Below are 14747 nucleotides of genomic sequence, written 5' to 3' on the forward strand. Positions count from 1 at the left end.
TGTGCGCAGCGCGCATGGCCAGGCGGCAGCCAATCACGGCCAGCCCCGGCGGGAGGGGGCGGCCGTCACGGCTAACTGGCCGGCGGGAGGGGGTGGCCGTGCGGATCAGTCAGTCACATTCTTCGTCTGTCGAACCGCCGCATCACGTACTGCGTGTTCATGGACTTTTGACTGGGCTGTTAATAGAATACTTCTTCGCACCGAGGCGCAGGATATTTCTCATTTAACGGTTATCCATGAGATTCTTCAGGCTTACCTTCAAGTGCTTCGTCGACTGCTTTTGAATCTCGGTTGTCACCGGCTCCACCGACTGCGACATCTCCCTGAAATCTTTTTTTCCGTCTCTTAGCCGAGCTGAAGGTTTCCCAACGTGCGAGAATCTTTAAAAAGAAAGAAAAAAACTTTTCCTAATTCTCGTTAGGCTAAAAAAAAAATAAACTCGGATTTTTTTTTTTTATTTTATTTAGGGTTTTTTTGTTTTTTATTTTTGTTTTTTGGGGGTTTCTTTTTTAAGAAAAAGACAACTGGAACATACTGTGACTGCTGCTTTGTATCTGCCCCCTAAGTCCACCCGGTGCCTTATCAGTTGGCATATTTTACTAAAATAAATAAATAAAGCGATTTGTGGCTCCAACCAACAACAAGATTGTTTATTTAAAGAACGTTTTTGTGTCTTTGCCTATCGTCCTGCCGCTTGAATAGGAGGAGAAGAGCGGAGGTAAGTGTGCTTAACTGACCTCCATTATTATTCACTATAACTCGTAAAACCAATTAATTAGAGCAATCCCTGAATTGTGCCGTCACATTATCAATTAGGAGAAACCACATACCGCATCCCTTTAACCTGCATTTGTATTTAGTTTCACCGTCCTAACATTGCCCGTGACCTGCTTCCATTCAGGTTTAATCATCACTTCCCCTGTGCAGCTGTTAACGAGGCAAAGGTGCCCTGTGGTTAGGCTGCATCAAGATGCTTCCATCCTTTACCTTCCCCTCTCTTTCTCCCCTCCCACCCCTTTAAACTGCTCTGATCTGGATTCAGCTGCCTTTCCGATTGCATCCAACCAGAGCAGCACGCTGGTGATAGAATGGCACTAATGAAGCCTCGCGTCGCTCGCCCAGCCTTTCGCACCGACCGGCGGACGGCGTCGATGGCTGGTCGCCGACGCGCACTAAGCACTTGAACTGCAGTACACAAATCATTCTGTCTGTGAGTCAGGCAGATGGGGGGGGGGGGGGGGTGATGACAGAGCAGCCATATGATTTTAGCCCACTTACTGTGTAAGGGTGGTTTACACAATAAAAAGGGTTCTTGATCCCTGTTTTCATGAGATTGTTGCAGTGATGGTGCCTTTGAGTCCAGTTTGCTCCATTCAGTGTAATTCTGTCATGTAGTCAATTCATGACTGTTGTCTTCCGAGACAGGAATGTCTTTATCCTGATTACACTAATGGTCGCTGTCCTATCTGTTTCACTTCACTCCCTTGTATTTTCCCCCATCTAGGAGCAATGGATCTTCCCTCGTTGGAGGCAGGGACGCTGTCCGAGGAGGAAGGTGGCCCAGCTCACCCTCTCGTATCCGTGCCGGGAGGGGCTCCGGTGCTTGGTGAGGATAGCAGTACGGTACAGGCCCAGGACGGCACTACAGACGGGACAGGAAACGGGACCGTGGTCGTAGAGGAAGCAGAACGAGAAACCTGGACCAGACAGATGGACTTCATCATGTCCTGTGTGGGATTTGCTGTCGGCTTGGGGAACGTCTGGCGGTTCCCGTACCTCTGCTACAAGAACGGTGGAGGTGAGCCTCAGAAACTCTGTGCAGGGTCACATTGTGATCTTGCATTAAAAGTCTTTGACAACACAATCTTGCAAAACACAAAGGCCTCTAAAACTCACAATTTCTCCCCGAAGTGCTGATACCATCTACAGGCTCCATAATTCATTTCAATTTGTGTCAGTGAAAGCAGGGCGTAATGTGTTCTCAGTCATTACGTCCTGTTATTTGGACACATCTGCTGATCGTAACACCAGCAGTGGTGATATTTACCGGTCGTTTTCATTACATGCAAACTCCAATTTCTAATTAAATATGGTGAATTTGGGGGTTGGGTGGGATTGTAACCAGTCAGCTCATGGTTTAAAGATAGAGGCAGGATAACATTAGGATCAATTATTCAGACCTCTACAAGTGCAGCATTAAACATTCAATTAACTTAGAATGTCTAAATATACAACTTGATACGGGGACTTTCATGGCCACTAAAGAAAGTGGGTATAAGACCCAGATGTGTTTTATTTTCTTTATGACGTGATAATGTCATAAACACAATAGTTAAAATGATAAAAGCAGAACATACATGACATCGAGCACGTAGCTCGTAGTAGTTGTGTAACAGACCTGCTGCTCTCTCTCAACACGTAACACTCTGTATTGTTTTATTACTGTCCACATGTCGTCATATCCCTTGCTTCTGAGTTTATGTCAGTTTGCTCCTGTAGCAGTAACCTGACCTGATGTCAGTCTTTACCAATCTTATCTCTGCCCTTCCCACTTTGCCGAACTCTTAGGAAGCGTGCTCGTGTGTGCCTGGGCCGGAGTCCGGTCCTCCCTCTCACTCCTGTGTGTCTTGTGACCCAATGCGCTGATACCCACCTTCTGGCATCGTATAACAATGGCTTGCCTCACACAGTCCACCCCCCTGTGCTTCTGGCCAGTCCTCATGCAGAATACAAAGGAGCTCTCTCCCACTTTGCTCCCGATAAGGAGGCATATGGATATGTCGCACAATAACTGTCGCTGTGACCGTGCCCATCTCTTCTTCCCCACTGAATCAGCACAGTCTGGAAACTGTTACACACCTTTGACCTCTACTGAGTTTACCTTGTGATGAAACCGTATCAGATAAGGACCACTGCTCGCTGCTAGAAAGATCGCTGTTCAAACACCAACGGGCGGCGCTGAGAATTAGATTTCTGCGTTATGAACGTGAGGAATTAACGCTCTTCACGTTTTTGGAGCTGTGCCTAGCCGCGGCGCTTCTCATTACGATGTGCTTAGGGAACGTTGAGATGAACACGGCTGCAGTTTCTCAGCGATGCGGACAGGCGAGGGTATGTCGGAAGAAGAATCTTCCCAACTCTGCTTACGCCTTCTGTTGCATTTTTCCTCCTTTCCGTGTCTCGCTTGCTCTCCCGGCCATTTAAAGCTCTCTTAGCCTTGCACTCACGTTTGTTGCCTTATAAGGCTGCAGCCCTCTGCTCCCAGAGCCCGACATGCAACATGGACGTCTGAATGAGGCACAAATTGTCAATTATCGTCTCCCCAGAAGACGCAGTCAGGACGATGCCTCGGACTGCCCTTTGATTAAACCCGTCCCCGTCTCGGCGCGTTTATTCCTCTCTCATGCAACGCATCCTTCTTTCCCTCCATTGTCCTTCCCCTCCCTCAGCTCTGCATCACAGCCTGTCATGTGACCTCCATCCATCCTGTCCACTGGCATCTCCCAGTCCTGTTACTCTCCCAGTCGAACACAGTGATTACATTTTAAATGAATGAAACGTTAAACCACAAATGAACGATAAGATCTGATATCTCCCCCTTGAAGTTTGGGATTTTTTTCTAATTCAAGCAGCCCTTCCTTCCTGCAGCCTTCCAGTGCATTGCCAACAAATACTCCCCAAGAGTGTCCAAACACTTGGAACGGGAGACGACGTTATCTCCCACATTCACTTTCAACACAACTGTTATCCGCGGCCTTGTCTGTCGTTCCTTCTTCCTCACAGGCGTTCACATATTGGCTCTCTCTACGCCTTCCCACTTCTTCCCGCTTCTTCTGTCGAACAGCTTATCAGCAGCAGTCGCGTCAATGTTTGTGCAGAAGTGTCATAAACCTGACATTTGGCATGGATTCCAGGCTCTCTGCAGTTCAGTTAGTATGGAGTCCAATTTGAAAAACTCACTGTTGATGTTGATGGAGGAAAATGCATATTTATTGAGATATTATTCCAACATTTTAATGTTCTGCTGTGGTTTTCATGCTGCCTGGATGGGCATCACTGACTTGTATTAAACTGTATTTGGGTTGGTTGTTCAGTAAGACTAATAATGAAGTACAGATCTTTTGCTCCTCAGGTGTTTTCCTCATCCCCTACTTGCTGTTTGTGTTCATTGGAGGGATCCCAGTCTTTTTCCTGGAGATTGCACTTGGACAATTCATGAAGCAAGGGGGGGTCTCTGCCTGGAACATTGCACCCCTCTTTAAAGGTATCTGGCCTTGTTTCTGGTATACGTTTTACTGTAACACCCTTTCTTGATGTTCCCATCTCACCTCCTGGTGGTTCAACTCACCCTCCCCAGGTCTGGGCTTGGCCTCGATGGTGATTGTGTTCTTCTGTAACACATACTACATCATGATTCTGGTTTGGGGGCTCTATTTTCTCTTTCACTCCTTTACCACCCCGCTGCCCTGGGCCACCTGTGGGCACTCCTGGAACACCCCGAACTGCACAGAGGATTTCCGGCGTGCCTGCCACAACCGCAGTGCTGCCCAGCCCTTGTCGGCAGTCACCCCTTCTAGTCTGCTCTCCCCCACATCCCTGATGAACCTGTCTCTAGCTCAGTCCTTCCTCAACAGAAGCTGCGCTGAGGTGGAGGGGCTACGGTCTCCAGTTATCGAGTTCTGGGAGTATGTTCTTGCTTTTGTTTGTTTAAACTCCAACACATAACGCTTCTCAGAAATTAATCCTTTTTTTAAAAAAAAATCTGAATGATTTAAAGGACCCATCTATGTCGTTCTTCCCAGACGCAAAGTCCTGCGCCTGTCTGGTGGTCTACACGAGCTGGGAAACATCAGCTATGAGTTGGTGCTATGTCTCATAGCCACGTGGATCATTGTTTACTTCTGCATGTGGAAAGGAGTCAAATCTACTGGAAAGGTCAAGCATTCTTTTTTGTTTGCAGCTGTACAAGTCAAAACTTTTCATTTTCCAATTTAGAAAAATGCAAATGTTTTAGACTCTGAATAACTTAAAATGTCACTCTACCCTGTCAGAGGTTATGAAGTACAGACAGATAATTACATTCAAAGGTTTAAATATTGCACCATTTTACCCTCTGACCTCTAAATCAGCTTTGGTATAGTGAAAGGATTGACTAAAAGGATCACTGTGCAGACCAGGCATAGGCAAAATACCGCCTGGGGGAGGGGGCACATACGGCCCGTTAAGCTTTATAGTCCAACCTGCGTAACTTGTTCAAACTATATTACAAAATGTAATTATTATTATATCACATACTTGTTGATCTTGATTGAGCCCGAGTCAGCAGGTTTCTTCAATGTTCCCAAGCCCATAAGCATGCAGCATTACTCTTAACTTCCCTTTTTTTACTCTACGCATTGAGTCTTTCTGGGGGAAAAATGCACCGACAAAAAAAAGAACATTGACAGCAAGTGTTTGATAAGGAGTGGACAATAAAATATTTTTTCCTGCAGTATCCGACCAAAAAGCAACATCAACTGTCACTTTGCAACAAAGCAGGCTAAATGGGGATTTCTCTTGTGTTGTTAGATTTGTAATATAATGTATATTCATGCCTTGGTGTAGCTTTAATGTGCAGGTAAGAGTCTTTATTATTAGATAAGACAGGATTTTCCACGCAGTCTTAAATTACTGTTGTGTTGTGCTGGGCATGCATTAGGTGAGTGATTCCCACCATTGTCTGCTCTAAAAAACGACACTCATGAAGCATTTAGTGTGCATTATATCTTCAGAGTAGCCAAAGCTCACAGAGGTCAACAGAAGAACAGGGGAAAAAAAGAAAAGGGAAAAAAATGGAGGAGATTGGGTCTGCTTCAAGCTTTAAGCCGATTAGTAACTTTCCACCATGGAGATGTTGGAAAGCTGCTTGTGATCAAGGCAAATATGCACTTTCCATTCCGATTTACAAAGAACTAGATGCCTTCCATGCTGGAGGCAGCATGTAGCCATATTCTCTGCAGACTGATTTAGAATAACAGCCGCTAAAGCAGCAGGATGTTAATGTTCTGTCCTGGTTCCTGTGGCACAATGACACAAAGTTTTTGTCCCAGGAGGTGATGCGCTGGAATGTGGATGATAAAGTCTTTATCTGCTGTTTTATTGTTAGTTATGTGTTGAAATGAGCTGAAGCATCATTTAGTAACTGCTGCAGAACATTCTGCCTGGGGGCTCCAGCACCTACACAATTGCAATCTAAATCTATGTGTGGGAATTTTTTTTAAAAATAGCTACTTTCATTACTGCAAATGACCAGCGACGCTGTGCCTCGACCTGCACTTCACAGCACAAGAATCGAGCAGGAGATAGTGTCGATCTCCTCGCTGCTGTTCTTGAACGGGCCCAAGACCCTTCAACTGATATAGGTACACCGCGTGGAAGTAGCTGCGTTGATGTTTATACGCTCTGCGTGTTTCTATGAACTTCACTCCTGGTATTAGTTTTCTACTGGGAATCCACACATTATGTTTCAGAGTTTTGTCTTTCATAGATGCCGATCATGCTGTAGAGATTAGTTCACGTTTTTCTTTCTCCCGCTATTGCAGGTTGTGTACTTCACTGCACTCTTCCCCTACGTTATCCTGGTGGTTCTTCTGGCCCACGGCGCCACCCTACCTGGAGCTTTAGATGGCATCATTTACTACCTAAAACCAGACTGGTCCAAACTTGGGGAAGCGCAGGTATAACCTTTAGTGACTCCTCACTGCTTTTGTATAATTGTACATCAACATAAGACAACTGTGTCGTAGGTGTGGATCGATGCTGGTACTCAGATTTTCTTCTCCTATGCCATTGGACTCGGTGCCCTGACCGCACTGGGCAGCTACAACCGTTTTCACAACAACTGTTACAGGTGAGCTGGTCTTTTTTACTGTAGCCCTCCAAATATAATAAAAGAATGTTTGGTTTATTAATCTACTAAATTCAGTGCCCTCTTATTCTGAGGGCCATATTGGCTAAAGCTGATTAACAGGCTGAATTTTGGTTATGGTTTGAGAAGTAGTTCCTAGGAAGAATGGTGAAGGTGGTGTATCTGCAGTCTCCAACTATGCGGCGATGTCTATTTTATTTTCAGGCAGCCAGATGTTTTCGCTATATTTGCAAAGCTGAAATGAACTGGATGAGCAGAAGGTCAGTCTGTCTCTAAATAAAGACCGAAGACCACCCGTTACCCTGCGGGCTATGTTTCTGTTGGCCCAATATTGTTGTTATTTTATCTTAAACAGACTATCATGTGTATATACAGTTAGACTCTGGCAAATTAATTAGCTCGAGAGTCATATTCGCTTGGAATCTCACCGTTTGCCCCCATATTTATAATAGCCATAATAGGAGGTGCTTCATGAATATCACATTGTCTGACCGTAACAGGAAGTTTAAATACGGGATCAAATTCTGAGGTATGTCGGCTCAGTTCTGTTTTTTATACATATACTTAGAGCCACCCCGGAATAGCTGAAATAGCTGTGGAGTGTGTACATAACATTTGGAGCTGGTGACTCAGGTTTAATGTCCTTGGATTTGAATGCCAACGATCCTAATCTAACATGTTTGGCCTGAAGAAGAAACAACTAAAAAGTGTCGCAGCTGGTCTATGGGTTTTATCAGCTCCTGGTTTCTGTGGCGCAGTGTTACAAAGTTTTTGTCCCAGGAGGTGACGCGTGGGAACGTGGATGCTAAAGCCTTTATCTGCTGTTTCATTGTTAATGATGTGTTCGAAATGAACTGAAGAACATCATTTAGTAACTGCTGCAGAACATTCTTGAGCGCTCCAGCGCCTACGCAATCACAATCTAAACCCATGTGTGGGGAAAAAAAAAAGAATAGCTACTTTCTCTGCTGCAAATGACCAATGATGCTGCGCTTCGACCTGCACTTTACCGCACGAGAATCAAGCAGCAGATAGATAACGTTGAAGACGTGTTGAGCTGCTGGTGTTTTTGGGCCGCTTGTTTTGGTTGTATTCATGTAATATTGTTCAACCATCCTTTCAAAATTGAATAACTGTTATACAGATACTAAGTTATAGAAGCTATGATGATGTGATAGCCCTCACAGCACGGCTGATGTTTCTAGGCTCTTCCTGTCTCTGCGAACCCCAGAAACCAGATTTTGCTGCATAAACAATACGTTTTCCTTTTGTTGGAAGAGTTTACTCTTAGGAATCAATATAGGTATATCGTATTAAGTGTAATTGAATTGGGGGTCTGTATTCTGCAAAGACAGAATTGTCGTCCTTTCTGACCTCTACCTGCCAGCTAGGAAACAACAGTAACTCTCAGACTAATTGCTGCTTCCCTTTCATTCCTCGTCGTTTGTGCTGCCAGTCACTGTCTTGTGCAGCTCGTACAAAGCTCACGTTACAGTATATTGATACGGCTCTGTCCTTGTTCTTGCTCACAGCCTCAGTGACTGTTCTCCTTCTCACTCTCTCCCTTCTCCTCTTCACATTTTCCTGCAGGGATGCATTCATACTGGCTATTATCAACAGTGGAACCAGCTTCTTTGCAGGCTTCGTGGTGTTCTCTGTGCTGGGCTTCATGGCAGCAGAGCAAGGCGTGGACATCAGTAAGGTAGCCGAGAGTGGTAAGAACACAACTCACCAAGGTTCGACCCCCATTTCTAAGCCACGAGTTAAGTATCGTACAGTCAAAATGTATTCTATCGGTAAAAGTGTTTTTTGTGCCCCCCCAACGCCCCTTTGGTGTGATCTGCTGTTGCAGTGATGCTGCTATGTGTATTAGGCAGCAAAGAGTCCAGTTCTTTTTTGTTCAGCAAGTGTCATCATATAATTTCAAATTTTGGCAGTTTTTGGTATTTTACATGCAGTAATGTTAAAGGCAACACCGCTATAAGTGGGGTTGGATTTAAAAACAAACAAAATGACACCAGCAGTTGCTCAAATCAGAGTATTTTGGAATCAAACCGATTGAGGGGGACACTTGACTTTATCTGCGGAATATGGATTTTCTTTCACTTAAGCTTGAGCTAAAAATAGAAATAAACATTTCCCTGCCACACCTAGTACGTAACAGTATAACGGCAACTTTGGTGCCCCCTCATTAATTGCAGTTGAGAAAATGTCCTGTTTACTGTCCCACCAATGCTTGAGTCAGCAGACCAATACAGGGGTGTTCATACTAGCCAGTAGAAGTCATTGAGTAGTGGACACAAGTCTAGTCTCGTCTCACCGACTGGCTAGCTGCAATTCCAAATAGCCAGTTATTAGTTTCTCAACAAAAGTGAACAAAGAAAGTTTGGATCAAAATGCAAGTGGTTAGTCATCTGTTTGGGTAACTGGTTAGGTTAGGTTAGCTGTCTGTTTAAGATGCATTGTGCTTGGTTATATTATTATGATCATTATTATGATTGTTATACCTACCTAGCTAGGCCTATGCATCTTATTTCGGAGGAAAATAGGTTCCAAGCTGTAGGTCTAAATGTGTAGACTATTTAAATTACGAGTCACATGACGTCTTCAGATTAAAATTCTGACTCCTCTGAAGTTCACAGTATAATTTACACACTGCGGCTTAGCCCTGAAATCAGCAAAGAGACGATGACACAAATAATGATATTTTTTGCTGTGCAGGTCCAGGTTTGGCATTTATCGCCTACCCCAAGGCTGTGACCCTGATGCCCCTGGCACCCCTCTGGGCAGCTCTTTTCTTCTTTATGCTGCTCGCTCTTGGCCTCGACAGCCAGGTAATAGTGATTTCTTTTTTCCCATTTATAATAGCCGTGGATGGTGAAACTTAAAAAATTATTTATCCTAGCGGGGCGACTAACCGCTCAGAGCCCCTGACCGGTCATACGCACAAGCGACGACCCCAGAGTGGAGGACAACAGTCCGGTTAGGTTCAGCCTGTCGCTTTTTGATGGTGCGAGGGGCCCCTTTTTGATTTAACTGACAACTGAGAATTCACAGTTGTTCATTTTTTCACAATGCCTTCCTCAGAATCTTATCTTCCACATGTCGAGCCAGTCCCTAGAATCTATTGTTTAACAACCCAGGGATTCGTCAATGAACTACTGTCTGATTCAGACAAAAAGTGTTTGTCCCTGCCATTCATATAGTCTCACATTCATTCATATAGTCTCACATTCACGAGCAGCTCTCAACACTCCTATTTCATTAGATTTATGGAAGTTTTTGATTCAGTAAATGCACTTAACTAGTGGTAGAACAGTGTACTATTATTGTAAATGTCTACTCCATGTCATTCCCAGCTCTGGTAAAAGCTTCTCATTGTATCCTTTTCAGTTTGTAGGGGTGGAGGGTTTGATAACAGGAATCATGGACATGCTTCCCCCTAAATCAGTCTTGGGGTCCCTGCGGCGAGAGGTGGTTGCAGCCATCTGCTGCATCGTCTGCTTCCTCATTGACATATCCATGGTCACCGAGGTACTGTTAAATCCTCTTTCCTCAGAAATATAAGAGACTTATTTTATGTTGGTAAATGATTACTGTACTGTTCCATTTAGTAAAATTTGAATTACTGCCCAGTCCATAATGATTAACCATCAAGAAGGAAATTATTTCCAGGAAATAAATCGTATAAAATCCTAAGCCGGTTAGAAAAGACCTGCAAATGAGTAACGTATAAAGAAAGACGTGACCTGCTCTGTTTCTGCCAGGGAGGGATGTATGTCTTCCAGCTGTTTGACTACTACTCTGCCAGTGGCATCACACTTCTGTGGCAGTCGTTCTGGGAGTGTGTCGTCATAGCGTGGGTCTATGGTGAGACGCTACCTACATAAATAACACATTTCAATGCATTGTCACGACATATTTCTGTTGTTTCTCGTAGGCGCAGATCGTTTCATGGACGACGTGGCCCGTATGATTGGCTATCATCCACTGCCCTACATGAAGTGTTGCTGGTCCTACATCACCCCTTTAGTCTGTGTGGTAGGTGCTGCTCTGCGTCTCCATCTAAAAGTTTTACCTTTTGATGGATAACAGACTCTTTTTTTTGCTAATTCCAGGGGGTATTCCTGTTCCACGTGGTGAACTTCAAGCCGCTCACCTACAACACAGTCTACACTTATCCCTGGTGGGGTGAGATGTTTGGGTGGGCACTGGCTTTGTCCTCCATGCTCTGTATCCCCCTCACTGTCTTCTACAAGCTGCTACGCTCCAAGGGATCATTATCTGAGGTCAGTGTGCAATTTTCCCTTTTGACAGACTCAAAAGCAATTGTTTCTTTTCTCACAGCTTGTTAATGGACATCTTACCATCTGCGTGATATTGCCTTTCTTTATGCAGCGGTGGAAGAAACTAACAACGCCAGTTTGGGGCAGACATCACCTCGAATACTTCACACCAGAGACTGAGGCCAAGCTGCTGCCATCTGTGGATGCCAAGAACACTCTGCAATTTGAAAGCGTCATCTGAACCTCTCAAGCGCCTTGAGCGACGGTTGAACTTGATATCAGCGTACACATTCACCACTGAGACAACAAAAATACAAAAGACAGGCTTGAGTAAAGTTCACAATGGTATCAACGCCTCACAGTTTTAATATATGGCAACGCCCTGGACAGATGGACCAAAGATTCAATGCTAGATAAAGTAAAACATACCCATACAGCATCCCATGCTAAAGCAGCCCCCTGCTCTGCTTTCTGACCCCCTCTCCGCCTGCTGCTTTTGTACCGTTCAGTTGTGTCTCGTCCTGTGAATGTAACGTGTCCAGTGTAGTGGTATCGCCCTTGCCTCCACCTCCATCCTCAAAGGTTTCAGCAGCCGCATTGATCCAGCGTAAAACATCAAAACATCCCATTTCAGGATCAAATTTACTGAAACATTTAAGAACTTGATGAAAAGTCCTGTGTGCTGTTGGCATGTCTAGTGTGTTTGAGCTCACGTGTGTCTTTATTGACATGTAATTCTGTCTCTGCCCGTCGTTTTGTGTAATCTCACCCTAAAAAAAAAATTACTTCAATTTGTAAAGAAAAGCTAATACTCAAATGACACAAAGCATCCTCACAATGAGCCACGTGTTATAATCTAACTTAAATATTTGTTGGTGGATCTATATTTTGGTATCATTATTCTGTGGCGGCAGATTATCAGTATTTTGGTTGGAGGTTTGAGGAGGGGAAAGAGACTTGTCATGTTTGGAAAGAAGCAATAAATGAAGAATTGATAATATGGAAGCGTTTGAGTCATAGTACATTAAAGTTAGATCGTACGGGGGGCTGGAAGCGAACGCTTGGTCTGCTGTGGGGGTGCCCAATATGTCGATCGTGAAACAAAAATACAGTAAAGAAAAATGTACAATAAATACAGCAATGAAAAGTTGCAAGAAGGAAAAGGTTTGAGAATCATGGTCCTATTTATATTAAATAAACTACTGATATTACCCTTTGTGCAGTTTAAATGAGGTCGTATTTGTCTTTTACACAGATTTCCTGCAGCCTGTTTTATGCTACTCTGACAGAGTGAACCCCGCTGCCTCTGGAATGTCTTATGAATGGGGGTGGGATGGATCTTCAGTGATGGAGACCAGGTTGTTAAGTGATCTCTCATCAACCACTGATTCAAATGTCTCCAGGTTTTGCCCAATTATTTTTCCAGCTTTGCTGATCCTCATATTGATGATCCTGCTGGAATCTCTAGCACTGATGCAGCTTCCCCAGGACACCACAGTACAGTAGATGGCACCCCCATCTTCTTAACCTCTTTATCCCTTTCAGGGTCATGGGGAGGGTAAAAGTAGGGTCCAGCCCTGGAGGGTTTGTGGGTTCAGTACTTTGCTCTTGCCTCAGCAGTGCTCTGAAGGTATTCTGGCACCTTCCCCTACTACCAGATCACCTTCCACGTCCAAAAGATCAGCATCCTACTGAGAAAAAGCTACACTTTGCCAGAAGGTAAAGTCTAATTCTAGTCCTGAAGTCCCTTCTTGTGCACAGCTCCAGTGTTGGTCCTTCAATCCACTCTGTTATTCAGGTACACACCAACTCACTTGTAGTGTTCAATGAATTTCGCCTCTGTTCATCATTATAAAGGACTCATTCAGGATTCTAGACCTCCTGGAATCTAACACTATCTCTTTGGTGTTGGTGACATTCAAGAGACGATTCCTCTTTGGCCGCTCTGCAAAGTTACTGCCCACTTCTCAGTACAATGACTCCCGTCCATTTCTGACCTATCCAACCACAGCAGAATCATCACAGTAGTCCTGGCATTAGTCTGACTTGAGTCATGAGGTGCATAGAATAAACAGAAATGGAACCTAGACAGTCCCTTGTTACTGGCCACCTCATCAGACAGGGAGCTCTCCAGTCCAATAAACTTAACCAAAGTGGTTAATGTTATCAGCTCAGTTAATGTGAATGCTTTTCAAATGAAAAACATCTGTCCTTAAACCTGCAAAAGTAACAGAAGGCATGTGAGCAGCTTGACACAGTGAGTTGATCAGAGCAGAGTGACAACTGTCTGCCGCATTTTGACAAATGTTTAAAAGATGTTTTCTTTACTCGGGGCCGTTGCTACATTTGTGGGCTACCCATTTCTGGAAGATTCCGAAAGATCTGACTACAAACACATTCAGCTTAAGTCCAGGGCTTATGAACAGTTCTGGAACCTACTCACAGGGGGGAAAAGTACCTAAATATGTTGATTGCATTATTTGGCTTCACTTGTTTGACTCAGCTTTTTCCCCCTTATAAGTTATAAGGTCTGTCTACTGTTCTGCAATGTCTGATGATGATTTGAAATTGTGCTTGAGGCTGTTCACCAGCATCTACTGCCCAGACTATGCAACCCTGGATGATTCTATTCAGTGCAAGTCATCATGTGGGTTCATGCAGTTATTCAGCTCAGTGGAGTGGGGTTAGGGCTGCATTCATGTCTGTAAGTATTGTTATCATGGCGACAATGTGACAGGATTCTAGGACTGATGTCTGTTATGTTAGGACAAATCCTGCGTGCACTTCATCTAGCATCCCAGAATCATGTTCTGTCACTCAATGGCAACTGTCTCTCTCCAAACTGCTGTACTTCACGGCTGCTGGATGCAGTAAGAGTTAACTGCACAATCACTTGAAGTCATTTATCATCTGTGGGCTTTAAATGGACCACACCTGTTCAGGAATGTGAGTGTGTGGGGACCCTGCAGAGGTCAGTTGCTGCACTGCGCTTGCTCTCACACAGCGACTGGCGATGCACACAGCATCCTCAAGCTCCTCGACAACCATCTCATGAATTTTCAGCTGTAAGACCTGGTCCACTCTGGACAAAAAGCTGCAAATTCAGTCTAATGCATTGTGATCACAACTGGGGAAGGATTGAAGCACCACATGAGTGATATCAGCACTGTCCATCCATCCATCCACTACCGCTTATCCGGGGTCGGGTCGCGGGGGCAGCAGCCTAAGGAGAGAAGCCCAGACTTCCCTCTCCCCAGCTACCTTCTCCAGCTCATCCGGAGGGATCCCCAGGCGTTCCCAGGCCAGTTGAGAGACATAGTCTCTCCAACGTGTCCTGGGTCTCCCCGGGGGTCTCCTACCGTGAGAAGCTCTGCCATCCGGGAGGAGCTCGGAGTAGAGCCGCTGCTCCTCCGCGTTGAGAGGAGCCAGATGGGGTGGCTTGGGCATCTAGTCAGGATGCCCCCTGGACGCCTCCCTGGTGAGGTGTTCAGGGCATGTCCCTCCGGTAGGAGACCCCCGGGGAGATATCAGCACTGTGTACATCAAAATTCTTA

At 44.9% G+C, this 14747-nt stretch overlaps 1 protein-coding gene across 2 annotated transcripts; it reads left to right on the forward strand.

The window, feature by feature from the left end:
• Positions 1 to 118: 118 nt before the first annotated feature.
• si:ch211-117c9.5 (sodium- and chloride-dependent creatine transporter 1) lies at positions 119 to 12404 on the forward strand. 2 transcript variants are annotated; one of them, XM_057041516.1, is made up of 14 exons: positions 119 to 718; positions 1505 to 1798; positions 4133 to 4264; positions 4358 to 4685; positions 4803 to 4935; positions 6582 to 6716; positions 6786 to 6889; positions 8498 to 8622; positions 9629 to 9741; positions 10301 to 10441; positions 10675 to 10777; positions 10848 to 10948; positions 11026 to 11196; positions 11306 to 12404. In XM_057041516.1, the coding sequence occupies exons 2-14, from the start codon at positions 1510 to 1512 to the stop codon at positions 11432 to 11434; spliced, it is 2004 nt and encodes a 667-aa protein (XP_056897496.1). In that variant the 5' UTR covers positions 119 to 718; positions 1505 to 1509; the 3' UTR covers positions 11435 to 12404. The 2 variants fall into 2 exon arrangements, with proteins under 2 accessions (XP_056897496.1, XP_056897497.1); XM_057041517.1 differs by lacking the exon at positions 119 to 718 and having other exon boundaries at positions 1662 to 1798; positions 4117 to 4264.
• The last annotated feature ends 2343 nt before the right edge of the window (positions 12405 to 14747 follow it).

This window comes from Takifugu flavidus, chromosome 8, assembly GCF_003711565.1.
Source record: "Takifugu flavidus isolate HTHZ2018 chromosome 8, ASM371156v2, whole genome shotgun sequence".
In the NCBI taxonomy this organism is placed as follows: domain Eukaryota; kingdom Metazoa; phylum Chordata; class Actinopteri; order Tetraodontiformes; family Tetraodontidae; genus Takifugu; species Takifugu flavidus.